At 32.5% G+C, this 23,038-nt stretch overlaps 2 protein-coding genes across 4 annotated transcripts; both read right to left on the bottom strand.

Annotated features, from left to right (window-relative positions):
- Window positions 1–336: 336 nt before the first annotated feature.
- LOC140812261 (uncharacterized) lies at window positions 337–6,845 on the bottom strand. Of its 2 annotated transcripts, none has more exons than XM_073170490.1 (16): window positions 5,737–6,043; window positions 5,293–5,412; window positions 4,968–5,027; window positions 4,773–4,838; window positions 4,574–4,675; window positions 3,498–3,581; window positions 3,308–3,423; window positions 3,086–3,187; window positions 2,887–3,003; window positions 2,655–2,720; window positions 2,297–2,363; window positions 1,967–2,020; window positions 1,795–1,887; window positions 1,503–1,553; window positions 1,380–1,418; window positions 337–1,302 (listed from the first exon to the last, which is right to left on the bottom strand). In XM_073170490.1, exons 1-16 carry the CDS (start codon window positions 5,737–5,739, stop codon window positions 1,198–1,200), a joined length of 1,245 nt encoding a protein of 414 aa, XP_073026591.1. In that variant the 5' UTR covers window positions 5,740–6,043; the 3' UTR covers window positions 337–1,197. The 2 variants fall into 2 exon arrangements, with proteins under 2 accessions (XP_073026591.1, XP_073026590.1); XM_073170489.1 differs by lacking the exon at window positions 5,737–6,043 and adding an exon at window positions 6,479–6,845 and having other exon boundaries at window positions 339–1,302.
- Window positions 6,846–13,538: 6,693 nt separating this feature from the next.
- Window positions 13,539–22,366, bottom strand: LOC140812029 (zinc finger CCCH domain-containing protein 19-like). Of its 2 annotated transcripts, none has more exons than XM_073170202.1 (10): window positions 22,176–22,366; window positions 20,450–20,529; window positions 18,969–19,156; window positions 17,882–18,740; window positions 17,210–17,319; window positions 16,958–17,017; window positions 16,032–16,082; window positions 15,197–15,267; window positions 14,727–14,938; window positions 13,539–14,602 (listed from the first exon to the last, which is right to left on the bottom strand). In XM_073170202.1, exons 1-10 carry the CDS (start codon window positions 22,283–22,285, stop codon window positions 13,752–13,754), a joined length of 2,592 nt encoding a protein of 863 aa, XP_073026303.1. In that variant the 5' UTR covers window positions 22,286–22,366; the 3' UTR covers window positions 13,539–13,751. The 2 variants fall into 2 exon arrangements, with proteins under 2 accessions (XP_073026303.1, XP_073026304.1); XM_073170203.1 differs by having other exon boundaries at window positions 13,539–14,599.
- Between the last annotated feature and the right edge of the window lie 672 nt (window positions 22,367–23,038).

Raw genomic sequence — 23,038 nt, 5'->3', positions numbered from 1 at the left:
AGGAGTGGCCAAGTATTTATAGAGGAGCCCAAAGAAAATTTGACCATTCAAAAGATGGAAGGTTAGTGGTAAAGGGTTGCCAATGATATGTGAAAATGATTTAACTGTATCACTTTCTTTTATCGTGTTCCAAAATTTTTAAGGACTAACTGGAGAATAGAGAAAAAATACACCACTCATATTTTGTAAGTTAAGGTGCAACACAATTAATCGAACTTTGAACTTACAAATTCAGTTCGTCGTGAGAAAGAGAAAAAGGTGATACCCCATAAATAGGCCTATCATATAGCCAGACCCAACTTGAATCCATACCTAGATCTTGGAGCCCAAACCCTATTTCTATCCAAAGGAAGGCAGCCCATGAAGAAGAGGAGAAAGGAGGAGGATCGTAAGAAGGAGAGCACGGGGGTGGTTGTTGCTCAGAAAGGGAGCTATTTTTCGGGTAGGAAGGCTCTTAGGGGTAGGATCAAAGTGATTAAGCAAGAACTGGGGAGAGAACTAGCAGGTTGAGGTGCAACACATGAATTCAGGAAGAACAAGATCGTCATGAAGGAACAAGCCCCAAGAATAATCTCAATTGTGAGTTGTGGCACCCAACCCCTTATCATTGGTTAACTGCAATATAGATGCAGCTTTTCCGAATGGAGCAGGGGTTACGGCCTGGGGAATAGTTTTACCAGATGATGCTGGTGCTTTTATTGGGTGCTGTTCTTCAGTAATCAAGGGAAAAATTGCCAGTTGACGAAGGGGAGGCTATGAGCTTGCTGGAAGCTGTGTTGGGTGAGAAGCTTGTGTTTCCAGAAGGTAGTGTTCGAATCGGACTCAAGAGGTGTGGTCGAAGCTTTTTGGAAACTACGGACACTCTAATTTTTTTTTATTCAAATTTAATTTGCCTTTCGACCGATATCTAGATTTTACAATAGCCTTTTGTTTCAAAAGCCAAAAGAAGGCAAACTGGCCTCTACAAAGAGCATATACATATCATCAAAACATAAATCTTGGAAAAGTTTAGAACCCAAGTTCGGTCCAAATAACGAGCGCAAAAAAGAATGCCAACTTCCCAATTTTGCTGCAGTTTTCAGAACCGTTCTGTATTTCACAATGCTGTGTCGGTATACTTCTGAAATATCTATGTTTCTTTCTGTACATGCATCTTCCATCTTCTGAAAAATTGTGTATTTGTTGTTTAAACTCCGGTCATTGCGGTTGTTTAAACGGGTCGACCCAACAGTCGTCTTCTTTGACTGCATTATCCCATCTGTCCTTGAATATCTTCATTTCATTGTAGGATCGTAGACGAACCTGCATGAGTACGGGTAAATCAGTATATATTTTAGAAATCTAGCTAGGCCTATACAGAACTTAAGACTACAACGTACAGCTGATCTGTTGTCGATCTTGTATTTAACCGAAGTTGCCTGAAATTGTAGCGGATGGATGTATATAATTCCGGGTTTCGTGTGGCAGAGTGTAACAACACAATTTGAATCAAGAAATCATACCAGTGGTTCCGAATCTGACACGTTTTTTGAATGTGACGATTCTGCGCTCGTCTGCATTTGAAAGACAACGATCAAAACATGCTTGTCGAGAAACACAATATCTCATTGAAAGGCACATAACCAAAGGGGGACTAGCGGTTTAAATGAAAGAAATTTCAAAATTTTTGTTAATCTATAGGTTTCATAATCAAAGTACTTTAATTCCTAAACCCATCCTCGATCATTCTCACTTTTACGCATGTGTTTCATCCAACACGTTTCAGTTCATGTAATAAGAGACGGGATGGGATACCTTGTTTTCATTAGAAAGACCACCAAGCGTAGGAAGACCAAAATGAATTATATACTCTTCGTCGACCACACCAACTTTAACCGTACGATCACCCTGTAATTAAAATGATAATTTTTGTTTAACGATGATTGCCATTAATGGAACAAGAACTAAACTTCAGGAGAAAACTTACTTGTGCACAATAACCAAGCCGCACATCGAGGCCCCAAGCGTGGATCAAGTCATTCTATAAGGGGACATTATGTATAAGTGGATGAATGGTTATACAAGAATGTATCGAATTAGAAGCGCCCAAACAAGATCAGTAACTCGATTTTAACTTCGCTTTTGTTTATAATTTAATAATCACTTCCTAATCTTCATATCATATTGTTTCCATTTCATTTCTTTTATGTAGTAAGCATTATATGGTTAAATTCATTCAGAAACTTCATCACTAACACAAGTAACACAAACTATACAACCTAAACAACAATTGCAAGAACTTAAAGATTGAGTTTACCTGGATCATATACCACACACAGCGCCAAGCTGCTCTTGAAAACACGGGAGCCATCATCTCAACCCAACTGCGCCACATTTTGATATATGGAGTTGGAATAGCACGAATAACGCATCCACGACAAATTTAGTAAGACTTAAATGTATGATCATAATACTATTCATAAGAATCAGATAAATATATAAAGCAGACTATCTCAAGTATCTCAATATAATGAACAATTTGCGTTTTGTAGTTTAATATGACTATTTTGTAACTCAATTAGGGGTGGTGGGTTTGCTATTACACTTGTACGACAACAGTTACTCCGATCTTGTTATTAATTTTTACAAAAACATAATAAACCATAGATTCTTACCCAACACAGGGAGGAGTTGTACTGTTGTCGTAACACCTTCCACCGCCTGTAAACTTATAGTATCTCCTATTCAAAGAATGGATGGAAGATATTAGACAGGACATAAAAATCACTATTGTAAGTAAAATGCCCATTTTTCCCATAAAATCTTGGATACAACGAATCAAGAAAATTTTCACATCGTCAAAGATAAATGACACATGAAACACCAAATACACATACTTTTTCTAACCTGTGCACCCTTGTTCTACTTCTGCGAACTGTAATTTGATGATGCACCTCGGATTTACGAGAATCAAGAGCGGGTTGTGAAATTTCAAGTCCCTCTTCCTTGATAATTGATACATATCTGTAAAAGAAGTGAAATATTTCAAGAAAACATTATTAAAACAATTTCACTACTAAGCTATAATAAAGTCAAACGTTTGTACCTTTCCGGATGAAAATATTCGACTCCTAGGTCTTCATCCCACAAAAAGATATATTCATATTCAGCAACAATATCAGGATGTAGAAACCGTTTGGCAAACCACCTATACCATTAATAAAGATTTTTGACACATAAATATGATTTTTGACACATAAATATGACCATTGACATTGGAAAAAATATTGTCACTTAGTTTCTTGTGAAACATCTTTAAGATACACACCATTTTGTTTGATTTATAGCAGAGACATGAATGACTTTGTCGCCCCATTCCTCATTCCAACTTTCAACAATTCCATCATAGTGGAAAAGCATCACGATGAAATCATTTGCCAAAAACTACGAAAAATTCGTGAATATCAGATGATTTTCACTTTTCATGTTCAGAAATTTCAAGGCAAGGAAAACAATACCTTGTGAACAATTTTGTTTACCAATGTTTTTTGCTTTATCCCAACTGCAACAGCCAACAAATTTCTTGAATGCGTTGTCTCACCCTGATACAAAATAATGCATATCATAAATAAAGTGTACAAGAACTCAAAAGGCCAAAAAAGAGAAAACTACTACAAGGGTAATCAATAATGTAGCTCAGTAGTTATTACTAAGAGAGAAAATTGGAAATTTGTCACATGGGAGCCAAAAATTTGTGAAACAAAAAAAATCCTCATAGTTATCAATCAACTTTCATAACAGTCTCCATTTCTTTCTGAACCCTCTTTCAATTTTGCAACGTAAGAAAGTTTATCCTATATGTAGAATCGACATCTATCAATGTTCTTATTAATTTACATGGCCGATCTGTATTACAATGCAATAACTAAAACATTCATGCAAGCCAGCATGTTAGTAGGAAGGGGTAGGGAATAGGTGTTAATTCATAATAAAATTGTCATCAATTGCTTGAAAACTTGAGCATCATGACCTTATGGAGTTATGAGAACCAGACAAATGATCCATTGCCATCAAGCTCATAAATGGTCCATTATATTTCTTGCAGGGGTAGCCCCAAGAGTGAAAGGAGGAAAACGAGTTAATAAATTTTGGGTGGAAAAACTAGTATCTTTTAGACAATTTTACAAATAATATTAAATTGTAGGAAAAGGGGCATGAACCAAATAGTTGGTATGAATACTGAAGAATCCAAAAATAACCAAGAATAAATAGTCATGTCTAAGAAAAGTCGATTATTCCCTCCTATAGTTCTGAGTATTCCCAGTTCAAATATTCAAAATTCCAAAAATGATAAAATATATTTATTCATGTCAACCAACTGTTCTAACTATGTTATACTAGGCGAGCCGTAAAAAATTATTACTCTCGCCTTCCTTACCATTAGTTTATCTAAAACTCTAATAAAGCTAAGTGGTGAAAGCCTTGAGAAATCATGCACTAACTATCCAAAATAAGCACAAAGATTATCAGAGATGCCACAAAAAATTATCATGGGATATCATACTATTGAAATTTGTTATCATGGATTACATACTTTTTCCGATATGGGTCCTGTTAGGGGGCTCACTTCCAAGTTCGATGTTGCTGAAATGATTCCTTTTGGCAAAGCTTCAGTACCTTCCGGCCTGCATTCTCTCTGGAATTAAAAAGAAAAAAGACTGTTTGTTAGAAGAAGAGGATGCTAGAAAAGACGAATTCAGCAAAGCAAGAAGATAATAGTATAAATGACAAACTTTGCATTTTGCAGGACGTATATCCTCTGTTGCTACTTTTTCTATTGAATTCGGTTTTGGTGATTCCTACAAATTCAGATTCGAGAATCATGCATTCTTAGCGAATGTTTAAAACGATATAATCTATACATTATAGTGATATGTGATAAAGTTTAAACTGGTAAAAGCATTCTCATAGAGGGAAAACAAATCTACCTTGCAGTTATTAGAGTCTACATACTTCTGTGTCCTGTTCAACCCAAATCCAGGTGATAACTGCATTAATGGAATATAATATTAAAAGAATCATTTTTGTTTTGAACTTGCAAAATGTCGCCGTGAAACTCGTAATTACCAACAAACAGATATTGCAAGATTTAAAAAAAGTAATGACAACGATCTTTTCCTATAACCTGGGCAGGCACTCGTAAACCAACATAAACTACATGAACTGAATAATTTTTTGTTCATCCTTAGAAAAATATTTACTCACACCAAGAAATTAAAATAGTGTGCCACAATTTGATTGTTGAATAAGTACCTCGAAAGTTTCTGTCCCCAGCCATGCACTTCCAATAAAGAAAACACCACAAATCAAAGAAGCACACACGACGAAACTGCAGAGACATGATCTGCTTTTAGAATCTGATAATAGAGAAACCTGAAACCATAAAACAATTTGCTGATTAGAGAAAACCAAAAGAACGAATAAGTTCAGCTACACTAACTTGCACAAATCATTGATAAAACCAAATCAACTTGACAAACAAAAGAATCACTGGTAAAATAGGCTCATGACGCCTAAAATAATTTTGAACAGAGGAAGTCCACCAAGAACTTTTGAGACATCAATACCATATTAAAACATATGCCAAGATTAGTACTTTAAAATCTGTATCAGGAACCTCAAATCTCAATGAAACAAATAACAAAACTGAGAGCTGCTGCCACAGCCATGATTATCGACACCAGCCAATAGACTTACCATGATGAAATCCAATAAATTCAGGAAGGCGCCTAAAAGATGAATTCCATACAAAAGTGCTAATTAAACTAAACTCGAGTTGATTAATCAATATATATGAACACACCACATGCAGTAAATATTTTTTTCCCAGAAAATCAAGGACAATTTTAAAACGACAAACTTATCTATTATGATTACCAATATATGGTATTCATACACAGTCTTATTCTCCAAACCTTTATCAAGTTCATGAGAGTCAAATGGGTAAAACAAAGACTTGAAACCTGTAATAAACCACCCAAGTTTTTTATTATAATTGCCTCGTTTTCATATGACTGGCTACTGAGGCAAAGACGATTCAATTTGGGAATTAAAAATATATTTATATATATAAATTAAAAACTCCAAAGTTCATTTTTATTTTACGTTTTGACTTTCTCTTTAGCTATTTTCCATTTGTCAATCCACCCCCCAAAATAAAGGGCACCCTTCTAAACAATTTAAAGATAAAAATTAGAACAAAAAATATATATTTTTTCCAAAAAACCAAGTTCTAAAATATGTAAAATATTTTCTCCTCATCCCTCAATGTATTTCTGCGTCTCCCCTTGTGATCAAGACACGACCAGCTCAACCAAATACGTTCAGACAATAAACGAACAAAACGAGTCAAAGAGAAAAAAAAGCATGCAGGAAAATTGAGCTCACAAGCAGTTCACAACACATGAAAGCGAAGAGAGAGAGAGAGAGAGATAATTACAGAATTGAACATCTCCGTGCTACATAAAAATCTCCAAAAACATCCCAAAAATCCGCAGACAAGACCGAAAGAACAAAAAGAAACTGCCCTTTTTCCCCTTTTGCTTCAAAACTTTCGAATTAATCACAGGAGATTCGAACAGTCCTTCTCAAAAAGCAACGAATATAAGAAAGCCCACAAAAAGGAACAAGCCAGAAAAAGGCGCCTTTCTGAGTTTACTTCATGGAAAACGGGGGACCCGATAACCCGCAGATAGAGATAGGCCCGTGTATATATACTTTTATACTGTACTGGGATTCATCCTTGTACATAGAGGATCACGAAGAGAACATTTGTCTGTACGTTGCCAATTATACGGTGGAATGTCCGGTCGTGCGGTTTGTGAAGACGTGGGAGGTATACCTGGCTACTGGGTTTACGCCACGTGTTCCTGTGGGACCCGTTAGTGGTGGTGGAATTAATTATATTAATTTATTGGGTAATCTTGAATCATTGATTGACAATCCTGAGAAATTTATTATATTTCGATTTCGATTTTATTATTTAAATTGCCTTTTGTTTTAAAGGGAGAAAATTGACCAATAAAAAAATAGAAAAACTTTTTTAATATTATTGCAAGATATTGATTCACATCGATAATAAAACTAATTTTAATTGTGTCATGACTATGATAATTTTGTTATAAAATTAAAAAATTATGATTATTAAGTACGATTTTGTTTTTATTATTTTTTATTGTATATATTTTTTAATCCATTTTTTTAGAGTTTTGAGATATTTGTTACAATTTGATTTCGTATTTCGTGATCTCATCTCAAACTTAAATTTTGAGATCAAATGAATTATTGCATCGTTTTCACATTTTAATATGTATTGTTGGAAAAAAGTAGATTTAAAAACATACCAATAAAAAACTTATTTAATAAGATTTTTTTTCTCGACTGTGGATATGATATTTGAACCTAAGACAAAAACTTGTGTGAGACAGTCTCACGGGTCGTATTTATGAGACGGATCTCTTATTTGGGTCATCCATGAAAAAGTATTATTTTTTATGCTAAGAGTATTACTTTTTATTGTAAATACGATTAAGGTTGACCTTTCTCACGGATTAAGATCCGTGAGACGGTCTCACATGAGACTCACTCTGAACCTAAAGACAATCATTTAAAATTTTCGTGAGCACTTCATAGTATTTTATCATACTTTCGACACAATATGTATAGACTATATGAAAGAGTAGGTCTCTTGTGACAATGTCTCGTGGGTCTATATATGAGACGCATCAACTCGACTTATATTTACCATGAAAAATAATAATTTTGATATTAAAATTAATATTTTTTTATGAGATGAGTATGATAAGAAATCATATTATAAAATTGATATGTGAAATAGTCTGACCCAGTGTTTTTGTTATATGAAATACTAATCATTTTATTTTGTATATATAATATATCATATGCATAGATTAGTGATACCGCTTGTCAAATTAAAATTATATTTTATTTCACTGATGATTGAAAAAGATAATTCACTATATATGTTAATATTAGTACGTTTGAAACTTAAATTTAGTATTCTTGCAATTTGTTTTATTTTATATATATATATATATATATATATATATATATATATATATATATATATATAAAATATCATATTCGTATATATAAAAATATAAGCTAAGATGTCACTTAGTAATGAAGATCAAGATGCATGTTAATCTCTATCTGGTATACTTGTGATTTAAGCCATTTCGTATGTATACCAGTTAGACATTTCAGAATATCTTTTAACCAATAATTTACAATAGTCGTCTCTCCAGTTATTCAAGAATGTCTTCTAATAAGACAAAGATATACACAGACTTTTTTTTTTTATCATTAATCAACAGTATTCAATACCGAAGAAGTTTATTGAAGCTATCGTAATCTTCCTTACCAGAGATCTCACACTCTTCATTTGATTTTATCTTCAACTTGCTCCAAAAACACACAAACTTTGTTATCTGATAATTTATGATCAATTAGTGCTACCTTACAAACTCTAGTTGGTCAAGATGTTTTGTTGAGAATGCAGTGTTCGAAAAACCATTGGTGTTTATTTATATAGAAGAGATACTAAAAGTTTCAACATATGCATTAGATGATTGTTGGCTGAAGTGTGTTGTTACAATATATTGTATAACCAAAGTCTTTGTTTAATATTTTTTTTTTAGTAGGAAACAAAAAAAGATAAAACGTAGAATCTATTTTCAACACACTATCATTATCTTTCTCCTTATTTATTAGGATTTTGGCAAAAACTTGTGTGAGACGGTCTCACGGGTCGTATTTGTGAGACGAATCTCTTATTTGGGTCATCCATAAAAAATATTATTTTTATGCTAAGAATATTAATTTTTATTGTGAATACGGGTATGGTTGACCCGTCTCACAGATTAAGATCCGTGAGACGGTCTCGCATGAGACTCACCGTATGATTTTCACTTGAAAAATCTTTATGTGGTGAAGAAGCTATGTCCAACTGGTCGAGAAAAGGTTTCAATAGCTAAAAATAATTAAATTCATCTTAAATTTAGAATAAAATTTTAATGAATTTATTCAGCTACATTATTTACAAGAGCACATATTTCGTATCTTAAATAGTTTTTATAACATGTCTTAGTTAATATAATGCATATTTCAATTTTGAATGGTGGAAAAATCATGATTATTTTCCTTTAGTGGATATGGCATTATTGATGGAATCTTGGATCATAGAAAATGGGATGATGCCAAAATTAAATATTGATTTACTCTTGTGAATTTATTAAAGATGTGATCTTGAAAAAACCATATTATATTAAATTATAACATGAAAGAGATCATGAAAGAGACTTGATCATGACACAACATTGAACATGACAATTCAATTCACACTCACATGTTTATATTAAAGAAAGTAAAATATTGCAATTGTATCTGTTTTATAGGCTCCAAAATGCTAAATAATATTAGTAGATCAATGTGAGATGAGTAAACTCAGTTTATATTTAATATGAAAAATAATAGTTTTAACATAAAATATAACATTTTTTTATCAATTAAGTCAGACTGAAATCTGTTTCATAAAATCGATTTATATAATTTTTGAAATAACACATTAAAAATTCCCAAAAAGATAAGCAAATACAGGCTAATAATTGCGTTTCCAAACTATTGTTATGTGAAGGTATCTATTTTGTATCGTGAACCATTTAAATGATAAAAAGAAGTTTGTTTATTTCAACACGACTGGAAAGAAAGTAAAATTATTCAGAAGTTTGTACATAATTATTTCTTTTAATCATCAAAATTTGTCATTGATATTAAATAAAAGTGTATTATTTGAAATCCAAAAATAATTTTTACTTTACCTTTTTATTTTATTACTTGAGAAGCTTATGTTTACAAAATTTCTTTCTTATATTGAAAATTTTGATAGATTCTATTAACTCCAATGAACATAATGGTTGTTGGATTTAATTTGAAGGGAGAAATTTGATTTAGGAAAGTATTTGAGTGATATATTTCAAATAACATTCATATTGAGTATATTTCAAATTTATCATAATTAAAATATTATAATTACATAATTTGATGTTGTTGAGAAGAAGATTTGAGATGACTTCATCTTGAGATATATTAGAAATTCATCATAGTCACTCAAAAATAAATATTTGAGATTTGAAATTCTTGTAGATTTTAAATCATAGCTTCAAATTCATTAATCCAAATACAAGGAACTGTGTTTGGATTGATGAATTTGTATTTGAAAGAGTAAGGGAAAATTTGAAATGACTCCTTGTTGAAATCTATTGTCATATGGATTTGCCTAAATAAACCAATTAATTTATTATGAATTTGAAATATATAACTTCAAATCAATTGATTCTTATTGTGTTAGGATTGAAGTTTTGATTTATTGAAAAATGTGTTTGAAATGACATCATATTGAGGTAAATTTGAAATCGACTCCAATATATGCAAAAATAACTAGTTGAGATTTAAAATTCATTATTAAATGAATTTTACCAAACAAACTAGTGAATTTATTATTATGGATTTGAAATCCTAACCTCAAGTCCATCCATTCAAATACAAGGATAGAAAGATTTGAAATTATGAATTTCAAATGTATATAGGCTTGTTACCCTACACACTGATGTGCAGGATAATCTTGGGCGTCAAGTGTACTTTTTATTTTTTATTTTTTTTTAAAAAAACAAAACAAAATATGAAGAAAAAAAAAACTCATTTCAGGCAAAAGAAATTTATTTTTTTAAGTCAATTTTTTATGACCATTTCACGCTCAGAAGAGTGAAAGGCAAAATTGAGAATAAGACGTAGAAGATCGCCAATTTCACGCTCACAAGAGAATATAGGTTCTCTTTCCGCTTGGAAATTCATGATTCTCGGCCGTGCACTTTTCGGTGAACAAAATTCATGATTTTAAAATCAGAAAGGAAACCGCTTGGAAATTTCTCTCGTACGACCGTCTTCCAACGATTTTGGTAGTTTTGGTATGATAGATCTCTCTTCATCCAACTATAAAAATTGTGGATATTGAAGCCTATGATATATATTGTATAAAATTCAATTTAGTTCAATCTAAATTCTATAGCGTTAAACCTGCTAATCTGTCGTGTGCTTCTTCCAGTGTTTAGTGAAATTCGATTTAGGTCTATATATATTTGATGCATTTGTTGTGTGACTACATATATTTACCGTTCGTTAGGTCTGCAATCTGTTGCTTGGATTGCAATATTATACATGTGAAAAATTTGAATGGAAAAATATTTTGTTTCATCTTTTCTTCTATTTATGCAGCTAGCTTTGCTCATCTTCTTTTCTTAATTATCTGCTAATGTCTATTCTGAAATATGCTAAAGCCGATACATTCATTATCAATGGTATGATGATGATGATTAACTCCTACAAATGGTGCGAAAATCATCTCATATTTGTTGGTGTTATACATCGTATCAAACATCATTACATCACCAAATGCAGTGTATGCCATCCTTGATACAAGATCCGCCCAAAAACACTGATTAAATCTATTGTCTGAAACAATCTTGTAATCAAAGAAGAAAGTTGAAATCTTGTCTTTCTCAGATTGAAAGAAATCAATCAATGTTTTGGCATCGATACCCTTATGATCATCCCTAAGAGTTTTCTCATAGTTTTTCATATCTCTTTATGTGCAACCTACATGTTTAGGCTATTCAGACTCTATTTCAAACAATCTCATTTGTTGACAACGGTACATTCGCTTCTGCAAACTGTTGACTCGGTGCTTTCTTTGATGCAGAAACAATATGATGTGAGTGTAACAAATGCACCTTTGAAGGAGTCGGCAATGTGTGATTATGACATTCCATGAAGGTACGTACTAACGACCCAACCAAGACCAATTTGTTTCTTCACAATTTAAATCTTTGACTTACATCCAATTCTAATTTCACCACGAGCTTTTTTCTTTATTGGTTCATCACTTTTTGCTTGTTTACTCCATCTTATTTCATTTGTATGTCCTTCTTTAAAGCACGCAAATTTTTTTCAGATGACTTTGTTTGTTTTCTTACTTTTTTTTGCTAATGTTCATTCTTGCACTAAAACTAGATTCTCGTGCATATTGGTTATAGAACGAAAACGCGTCCTCTAAAGATTCGAATTTCATCCTTATTTTTTGCTTTTGATTGTCTCCAACTTGGGGAATGTATGAATGTTCATCGCCGTTGTTTTCTTACATTTCTATAAAATATTAAAACGACAAAATTAAAATTGATACATATACTACTTATTGCAGATGGGCACAAACAAAGAATTGAGTTGAGTTGCCCTTTGCAGTAGACGTACCAACCCATAATATTCTAAAGTGTAAGCAATAGGGTGCAGGAAAAAATAATCTGCCAACTTTACGAACATTACATACTATGATTATTACCAAAAAAAAACATTGAAGTGTGAGCAATAAAATTTAATAAACATTAAAATTTGTTGCAAGTGTTTTGGATTGATAAAATAGAAGCTAGCTATGTTTTTTTTAAGGTATCAATGTTGCATATTCAAAACAAATAATACATGATTTTATAAAGACAATAAATTAATTAAGCATAATCTAAAAAAATTAGAAATCTAGAAACCAGAAATTTTCTTGGAATTTCAGAAAAATCATATGACATAACTCTTTTGATTTAAGAATCGTGGATCTTTTTCACCGGAAAGAACACAGCCGAGAAGCTCTTCACTCTTCTGAGCGTGAAATGGGTCTTCAAATTTTGTCCTATTCCCTTCTGAAGTTTGAGCACGAAATGAGTCTTCTTTTTTAATTTTGTTTTGTTTTTTAAAAGAATAAAAAAAATTACAAAGCAGCTGACACCCAAGAATACATGAACCTTGGGTGCAGGGTAACAAGCCTCTATATGTGTGTGATCCGTAGAAAAAATTAGAAAGAAATGTGTTTTTTTAAAAAAAAATTTTAAGTTGTCATTTTTTTAAATTGAAATGATAAGAGATAAGAATTAGAATGTAAAAATATTTGTAAAATATCGAATGGTTAGATGATATTTTAGAAATTTTTAAAAAAAATTCACCAACATACTAAAAATTGATTAGTACAAGAAGTTTAACTTTAATTAATAGTGTATATAATAAAATAGAATAATCACATTTTTTTATATCAATATTTAATATATTTCATCTAATCTTTAGAAACGATGTACAATTAATATTGACTAATTGAATAAAATTAACTGTAATAAATCGATTGAATGCAGAGTATTCTATACACATCGCTCAACAAATATTAAAGATTCACAACATATTTAATAATTTTTATTTGCCTTTCAATTGGATTTCAAAATTTTTAAATAATTAATCATAAATATATAACTTCATCTACCATATTATCTACATGTAGGCTACATATAAGCAAAGTACCAATAATTTTTGTTTATAAAGTAGGCAAAAGGCCCAGGAAAAAAACACCACTCTAAGATCTTACACAACCTTATACATCTTGATGCATCGTGTGTAACCAATTTGGTCGCCAAAATTTTTTGGACTTCGAGTTTACAATTCCGATGTTCGAACTCATGAATCCTCCACTTACTATGAACGGAGCTATACATCCAAAAAAAATTCCTCTATTCATATGGACTGTCAGTATGCTTCAGGGCAGGGGCACTTCTTTACATATAAACGAGACAAAAGTTGTAGGATTTGAAGTAATTTATGTAGCACTGCTACTGCTTGGAAGAGGCGAAGTTGATCGCGTCCCCTAACCATATTGCATCCTCTTCGTTTTGCTCTTCCTTCCAAACCTTGAATTTAAACGCACAGGGACTGATCTCGCTCCATCGTTTCAGCATGGATATAGGCCACTTTTCTTGCTCACCATTTGGACCTCGGATACACCATGTTTCGCTTTTCAGGTTGTAGGAATTTTGATCTTTAGGAACAGAACTGGCTTTACTGTCATTGCCGTTTTCATCATCGCTAAGCAACTCAACAACCTCAATCTGTGTAGATTCCTGGCTTTTTCTTGTTGCAGGTTCGTGTTGTGACTCTTCAGAGCATTTGCCAGGCATATAATAGTTTTCCAGCTTGCCATTTTTGCCAAGATCATCACCGAGAAACTCAATCACCCCAATCGGTGTAGATTCTTGGCCTTTTCTTAAAGCTTTCTTGGAATCTGTCTCTTCAGTGCACATAACAGAAACTAAATACTTGTCATTCTCGGCCTTCGATTCACGAATATACCATCTTTTTTCACCTTTCAGGATGTCATCTTTTTGATTGACAGGAATCAAATTACCCTTGGGATCACTGGCATTTTCATCATCACTAGACAATTCAATCACCCCCATCGATGTAGATTCTGGGACTTTTCTTGCTACTTTCTTGGAGGACATTCGTGATACTTCACCAGAATGACATATCTCAAATGTATCCCTTTTCTCTTCAGAAGCAGGCTGCAAAGGCTTGAATTCATGGTCTGGGATGCAAATGCGTTGAGATTCTCCCAAGCCTGATCTTTTAAGAAGGGGTTGCTTTGTCTCTGGAAAATATCCACGGGCACAACGACCATTCTCTGCTGTCAAAACAAAAGAATTTATAACCCAACAAGGTATCAAGATTAGTGATCATGGTGGTCTTGTTTTATAAAAGGTAAGACTGATTATGACTTGGATAAAGTGAACCTCCATCACACAAAATACCTGATATCTCATTTTCTTCCAATCTGTCTCGACAAACAGTAGAAGCAGATTGAATGATTGAGTTGTCATAAATTTTCTCATCATCTATGCTATCTTCAGAATTGGGTGAGAGCTCAGATATTTCTGGACTCACTATAGGAAAGGTTTCGAGTAAACGAGCCTGTTCTGATGGAGTCTGCAGCCTCTTTCTCTTCTCCAAGTATTCAGAAAGCGTAAGACTATGGAAGTTAGGGCCACAAACCCTGTAGGTCACCTCATAAATTTTAAATCAAGGTCCTAACTCTTTCGAATTTACATTCGAAGTCTGTTTCATCATGTTTTTTTATGATACATTTTTTTATAAAAATGTTCATGTTCTTAACTTGATAAAAACACAACATAAATGGGAAAGGATACATAGATGCATAACAATAGTTCATGATTATATTGTGAGCTAGTTTTCTGTATACATTAACATCGGGAAAGGATATTCGCGTCTTTGTCCTTTCTCGTTGGCTCGGTCGATGAGTCTTTGCAGCAATCCCAGCTCTTTATTGATCCACTGCATTATTATTTTTAAGTAAATTAGACTCCCACAAAGTAATGATACATAACCTCAAAATTTGTTAACTTCAAAAATAAATGGTTCTAATAAGTACATCGCAGAAATAGTGGTAACATTATTTAACCAAGCAAATTTAACTTTTGAAGCCATGTTAGGGTTTGCCAATCTACTATTTAACACCAAGCGCTTGCATTAGCTCCAAATATTATAGCTGGTAGTGATCCAACTTAAAACTTTGAAATTTTACAAGTGTCTAAACGCCATGTTGTGATCGTTGTGGCACATAGGAAGACGGCGGGAGTAATTATTGTTCCCCAACAATCGACTTGGCAATAATTGCTTCAACTTACGATTAATTGAAATTGGCCACATGATTTTGAATTTGCTGCTAACTATGCAATTAAGCGTTCTTAACTGTCTCAAAGGCGATATTTGATCGTAACTCAGCACTTCAAAATTTAAAATTGTATAACACCTCAAATGTCATATTTCAAACATTGTGCCACATAAACATTTATGCAAGACACTGGAAAATTGTCGCTCCACAAAATATATTAATTTCAAAGTACCAAATTATATTCCATACATCCTTGTTACATCTCAAACCATGTTAAACTTTACAATCTCAACTCTTAATGCTCTCTAAGTTGAAAACCACTAGGTTGAAATAGAACCAAATTTCATATCCAGTAGTAAGCAACCAACAATGGAACGTAAGTATCACAGAACATGCAATTCAATGAGAAAAACATAAAACATACATGTTTTGTTAAATCTTCATGAAGAACTCTGGCCTTCTGTTGAAGCTCCACCTATTAAAAAAGATGCAAACAAGATTGGTTTTTTAAGGTACAACGTCAATATTGAATAGATTAAATTATTTCATGTAAGCAACATATAATATATTTTGATTCATATTATCGTTATAATCATTGTGTTTTTCTTTTATGAGTTCTGAATAATTTACAAAATAAAAATTCATTATAATATCAAATATCCACATACGGTTGTTGGGATTCAGAAGGATAGAAATGAATAATACTTTGGTAAACTTATTAAAATAAAAAACCAATGATTGTGCTGTATCTCATGAGCTCGAGCTTTTGGGATAAGCGGTCTCAACATGGTACCGATCCAAAAGGTACTACCAAACCAATTTTTATATATATCCTTTTGATCAATTTGTACAGGTATCCTTTAGATATTGAATCATGGGCATATATTCTGCAATCTTTAGTTTACACGTGCAAGGGTGATTGTGCCACCTCCCATGATCGCAAGCTTTTGGGACAGTTAGTTTCAACTGAAAATATTATTACAATAAAAAATATTCAATTAAAAGACCAAAACCTTATTCTTTACAAGAACCAATGGCAGATCTTTTCATGATATAAAAGTTATTGAATTTTAAACAAGCAACAATACAGTGAAGGGAGAATGCAACACAAATGATTTACGTGGTCTGAACATAATCTGTTGTATCCCAACACAGAATAAAACCCCCTTTATCTCTTAGGTTGAGATGTAATAATCACCCATTTATATCAGTTAAAAGATAATTTAGTCAATATTTCCTATGACTAAACCATTGTAATATCATATCAAATATATATCATAATCTTAATTCTTAATAATTCTATATCTAATTTCAGAATATGGTTTTTTGACTTATGATTTAATTGCTTACCACTGTAGGCTTCATGAGCAGACCAGCGAGCATTTTTTGCCTTAGATCGGTACACTCTTCCTGTGAAGATGAGAGGGACAAAGAGTCATGTTCCAGTTGGATGTAGTGCTGGAAAAGCTTCTATGAACTTGGATACTTGAAAAGATCTGTATTGCTGGAGGTTTATTGAAGACGGATAGAATGCTCACAGATCTCACTAGCAATCGACATACTTTTTCTATCATTTTGCAATTATTTTGAGTATTTGGTTACCTCCGAAAAATCATTATCTGAAAGCAGCCTTATATGAACTTCTTTTGGAAAGGCAGAAAAACAAAGGACAACCTCTGAATTGCTTTTGCCATTGGAAACTGATTTTATGCCTGAAAGTAAAAGTTAAAATTGATAGTAAGCAAGAAGTTCTGAAAGTTCTATGGTCGAAACTAAAGAATATACTTAAATAATTATTCTGAACTCAAAAAATTAATTATGCAGCAGAAAAGATGAATCATAATTTCTATTTCTGCTGTGTGAATTAAAAAAATGAAAGGGGGATGAGCTTCCGACATGCTTCTGGGAGATTCACTGGTTTTTGTGTGCAATGATATTCAAAGATTTCGAGTTTTTCTGAACGTGCTGGTGTAGTTGTGTTTACTGTAGACTAGTGAAAAGAACACTGAAAGATATCGACGTACATTTTAATACCAAGTCTGATCAATGTCATAATCACTCAAGAAAAATAAAGAAATTACAATAGAAATAGATGGATAGATTTTTTTTAACTTTTAATAAGAAATGAAACAATAGATTGTTTTTCTACTCGAGATTCTTGATATAGTCCTTGGAATTCATTCACTATTTTCCTAAAGATATGTAAAAGGATAAAGCAACAGAACATCAGAGAAACTGAAAAACCGAACATATGTTTCACGAGTCTCGACTAACCTTTCACTTGCATGAGCCCATGAGAATTTTTTGCACAGTTATCATATGGATCTGATTTAATTCGAACAAAGCATCCTATCACCTTTCCTTCAAATGACTCAGGGTGCTTGAGTAGCTCATATAGCAAGCTTCTCTTCAAGTAAACAAGTTTCACATTATCAACACTAATCGATGCAAAAACACTCTGAGGCACACTACGTTCTCTCTCATTTTTCAACGATTCTATCTCTGAGTCAAACTTTCTTCTTCGTTTGCATACAGGATAAGTCAATTCTTTAGATTTCTCTAAATTGTATACCATATAATTTTCTTCCGATTCATCATGGTTCTCGGTAAAATGATCCTCCAAAAGGTCGTATATTCTATACCTGCTTATCATCCTTTTCCCAAATAAAGGTTGTAATCGTTCATCACATACCACCATCTTTCTTTTCTTCAAATGGAGGAGTTTATTTTCTAAAACATACGCATTTACAATGTCCGTCACATCACGCTGTGATAATACTTCACTTGTGCTTGTACCAATTGATCCAAGAAATTCGATTAGGGTTCTCGAACCCCAACCGATGAACTCCTTTTTATTGGGTTTTATGTGGCTTTTCTTCACAGATTTGGGTATTCTCTTCCTCGTTTTCTCATGATCCGACCCATCATAATCAGATATCTCTTCTTCATCTTCAACATCGTCTTCGTCAAGTTCCAATGAGGCAGCGCCGGAATTATAATTCTTTCTAGCCTTTTCCCGATCTTTTGCAGCATAAATATGGCATATTTCAAATCCTTCATTCTCTTTAATAATCTGATAATATTCCTTGAATAAACCCTCATATGTTTCTCGATCTTTAAAATCCACCAGTTCCTAGAAAACAACAAGAAACGTCATTTCATGTATAAACGTGTGTGCATACATGATGTACGCATCCGGAATTCTGGATTTCAAGATAAGTTTACAAATTCGCGTAAGGAAAAGCAGGAAGGAAATCTCATGATATCGAAAAACATGTTATGCAAATTGTAAGGTAGAAATATTAAAGCACATAGATGTCGAAAAATCATCTCAACCGAAAGGTAAGCCACTAGATCATACCCCATCAGAGTCATAATCCTTGTTTCCTTCAACAAGTAAAGCAAGCTTTAGGCAGTGACTGCAGAATCCATTTTTCCCCTTAACTAGTAAAAAGTCAGCAGTAGGAAGACAACGATGGCACACTGCCTTTGCACAAGTGTAACAATGACGACAGGCAGATCTGCGGCACAGGAAGCAAGTATGCCAATCTGAAAAAGAAATGTATTAGATCTTTACCACGCACACGAAACGTGATGTTTTGATAATTAATGACAGTAACTTCAAGCCTTACCCAGAACACCCTTTCATTAGTTTCTTATTACAAACAAATTTTTCAATTTTTTGAATGATGAAAACCAATAGTAAAACCTCTCAACAAGCCACATTAAAAGAAATTTATGGTTATGAGTCCATAGTAATAAAAAGTAAATGGATTAAATCTTTACCATGCAAAAGAAAATTGGTGTTTGGGTTAAGACACCAATTATTGCCATACCCAACACATCCTTTCATTTGTTATTTTATTCCAAACACATTTTGAAAATTTTTAAATGACATTTACATAGTCAAAAGGAAAGTGTTGTCTTAGAACTTCTAAACAAGCCACGCTGAAAGAAATTTATGGTTATGAGCACGAGTACTGCATACAATCATGAGTAATAATATCATCCAAAAGTGAAACATATAAGTCTTATATTGATTATGCTATGTGAGAAGAGATTGAGCATTACGAAGCATCCAACTGATTCTTTCAGAAATTTAGGCGAATCGAGATCAACTACTTGTTTTGATTAAACGTTTCATCACCAGGAAGAGTAAAGGTTTCAGTCAGAGTTCATGAGAGATTCACAATTATACTCATACATGATACAGTATCCACCTTCCTCAGTGTTTTATTTTATGTCATTGTCACAAAAGAGCAAGTACATATTCTCCATTGAATATTACAAACATTTTGCCGGTTGATTAATCACTAAGGCACCGAGAAGTTCGAAAAATGGGATGATGAAAGATGTGTGACATATAGATGATAAATCCATACATATATATAGATAACATAATTATTTATAACTCTAGTCATTTGTAGAATTATAGTCAAACATTAGATAAACAAAGATGTGTAATCAATTAATATTTTATCCTTCGGATCAAATGGTGTCTAAGTGTACATGTGATGCAATCTCTTGATAAATAAGATGAGGTGAATCAAGAGAACCGCATCAGTCGTAAATCTTTTAAGATTAAAGGTAGGGATGGGTCAAGGAATTTGGCAAGGAGAAGAGATGGAACTAGGTTGCAAGTTATGGAGAAACTAACTCGATCTTCGTGGGGGTGAAGTTTGGAGTTTCAGAAAAATTAACATTAAGTGTTTAAAATTGTATTGGGGAAGGGGGCGCTTTCCCACATGGCTATTTATGAATTCGCCCCTGCTCAAATTCCAATAGCCAGAAATATGTATATACATGCATTGAGGTGGAGTGCGGCGACAGAGTTCAACTTACTGCAAGTCCAGTGGTCCTCACTTTCCAAAAATGAATCATTCTTCCCCACACAGCTAGGATGATAAGATTTTAGACATTGCCTGGAAACAAATTATGCTTTCACTAAAAATGCTTTATGGAGAAAATGCTGAATTTTGATTTATAACAAAGAAACACAGAATATGCGATAACGAAAATAAAATTAGATGTGCAACCAAAAATCAGCTTGAAATTAATGCACTTTATACTTGGGCATAGAGCACACAGAGAACAAACACCGAGGAACAGGTACAAGTCCACAAATATATGGATTGGGCAACGTTCTCTCATATTTCACATGAACAAGTAGTATTTCACATGTTCTAAATTTAAATCCAACAAATATGGAGCTCAAATTCATTGACTGTTACATGTATTATAACAATTGTAGTATCAATTCTCTTTAGTCCAATAAATCAATGGGCTTGCTAGCATTTCACCAATTACTAAGAAAACAGGAAAAAATTAGCGGTCTAGTTTCATATTACACGAATCTAAGACCATAGCACAACACCAGCAGGCTTAGAGAAATACTGATAAATTTTTTGAATAAAATATTCATGTGTCCTTTGTCAAAAAGGTTCTTTGATTTGCTGCAATCAGTGTTTCCTTTTCTTTTTCCCAGTATTTGAGATCTTAAATCACAATAGCAAGTTTCATTTGTTGATCCTATTAGACCTTTCTCACAAAATGGATAAACTTGGAGCCGTGTAAAAGTACAAACAAAAATCAGCTTGAGTAAAGATCATTTCAAATAATTAATTCAAGATAGAAGCTCTTTTTTATAACCATGACTATTTATGATAACAGCGTGGGCAAGCATAGTTGGCAACATTTTAAATTGATGTTAGGCCTTCCACTTGAGCTAAAAATTGATCTCTCCCATCTAATTGAATGCTTTTTGGCAAACATCAAAATCTTTTTGGGGCAATATCTCATGTAAAATACTTAATATGATGTGTAATACTAGGACAACAGTGAATGGCAATTTAACACCGTCTTGTAAAAGGTTTACAGAGCAAATGGTTCTAGCCGGAAATTCTTTATGCATATGCGTGATCTTACTTGTCATTTTTTATTGAATTACACTCCACGCTAAAATATCAGGACTTGTTGCGCCTCTTAGAACAATGAATCAGATATTTTATCCAGCAGAAAAAGATCAACAGTAAATTTTGTTCAAATGTTAAAGTTGCAAAGATGGTGCTCTGTAAGGCTACACCAACAAGGTAACTGAATTCATGATAATCAATTGATTTGGGATGCTGTAAATAGGAAAATAAATCGGGACTTCAAAGGCATTAGGCTGTTCAAGTTACATGGACACAGCCATAGCGGCATGAAATTTACACAAAAAGTCAACTCAAATTTTGGAGTATACTACCAAGAATTTAAAATGATTCAATTTAAAAATAATATTTTAGTAATGTAATGTAACCCAAAACATTCATAAAATATTTTCTACAAACTAAATTACATCATTAAAGATGGTGGATCCATACATTATTTTTCTTCACCAGTTGTATTCTTAAACGATACACCCTAACTAAAATTTCTGATAATCCCATGAAAAAGTCTTAAAATTAGATCGAAAGCAACAAGTTTCTTTATCCTCTTAACAACCATATCAACTGCAAAAAATGCACACATATATACATACATTATATACGCAAACAATGGAACCCAAAAAAAAATCATAGTAACTGACTTGTAATCGCAAATTCGAACAAAGCCACCGTCTTTACACACGAAGCACCAGTCCTCAGCAACTAGTTCCTTCTTTAACACCTTCTCCTTCCCTAGTTTACTACCCCCCATCCCAAATACAAGAACAACACTAGCAACCTTTCCAATCCTCCAGAACCAGCGCGCGCGCGCGTTCAAGTTTTAGCGGACCCCCGCGAGACGACGGTCCATTTTATGATATTAATTTTTTATTTAAATTATTAAAAATATTATTTCTCACAAAAAAATAAATGAACATTTCGTCAAATTTTATTACCCAAAAAAACTATTATTTTAAAATATATTATTTTCCCTAAATTATTCTTGCTCATTTAGTAAAAATAACTCTTATATTGTAATCCGATTTCTAATAATAGAAGTTTTTTAAATTAAGTTGAATATGGCTATATATACAAATATACGTCAATATTTGCATTAAATATTTAAAATATTTATTGATGAATTATATTTTATCTTCATTAACTTGTCGAAAATATAACTAGTGAACGAAAAATAATGAAAAAATCGTATTTAATTTAAGTCAATAGAGTATAGTTATATTAAATTATTTATTAAAGTTTTATATTTAAATTAAAGTTATAAAGCAATTGAAATTACTATCAGATTCAAACTGGTATAATTAATTCAAAATATTTCTAAACGAATTAAATTTCTTTAGTCAAATTGTCTTTAATTTCAACCATACTACCAAGGGTTGTTTAGTCGGGTTTGATGAGAGTATACAAATAGATAATATTGTAATTGTATGATAACTATTAAAATAATTGGGTTAAGATGTGAAATATAAGATAAATAATTCATATATAAAATTACAATCAAATATTT

This window comes from Primulina eburnea, chromosome 14 (assembly GCF_022965805.1).
Source record: "Primulina eburnea isolate SZY01 chromosome 14, ASM2296580v1, whole genome shotgun sequence".
Classification (NCBI taxonomy): domain Eukaryota; kingdom Viridiplantae; phylum Streptophyta; class Magnoliopsida; order Lamiales; family Gesneriaceae; genus Primulina; species Primulina eburnea.
Note: the sequence above shows the minus strand (reverse complement) of the source record. Positions and strands in the feature narration are given on the sequence as shown.

Coding starts and splice junctions, on each gene's coding strand:
- LOC140812029 (XM_073170202.1), bottom strand. CDS start 22,285: ATGGGGGGTAGTAAACTAGGGAAGGAGAAGGTGTTAAAGAAGGAACTA. Junction 14,939..15,196: donor GAGAAAGGACAAAGACGCGA/ATATCCTTTCCC, acceptor CCATAGTCTTAC/GCTTTCTGAATACTTGGAGA. Junction 14,603..14,726: donor GGAAGAAAATGAGATATCAG/GTATTTTGTGTG, acceptor TTGTTTTGACAG/CAGAGAATGGTCGTTGTGCC.
- LOC140812261 (XM_073170489.1), bottom strand. Junction 3,188..3,307: donor GCTATAAATCAAACAAAATG/GTGTGTATCTTA, acceptor TTAATGGTATAG/GTGGTTTGCCAAACGGTTTC. Junction 1,303..1,379: donor AGATCGACAACAGATCAGCT/GTACGTTGTAGT, acceptor GTACTCATGCAG/GTTCGTCTACGATCCTACAA.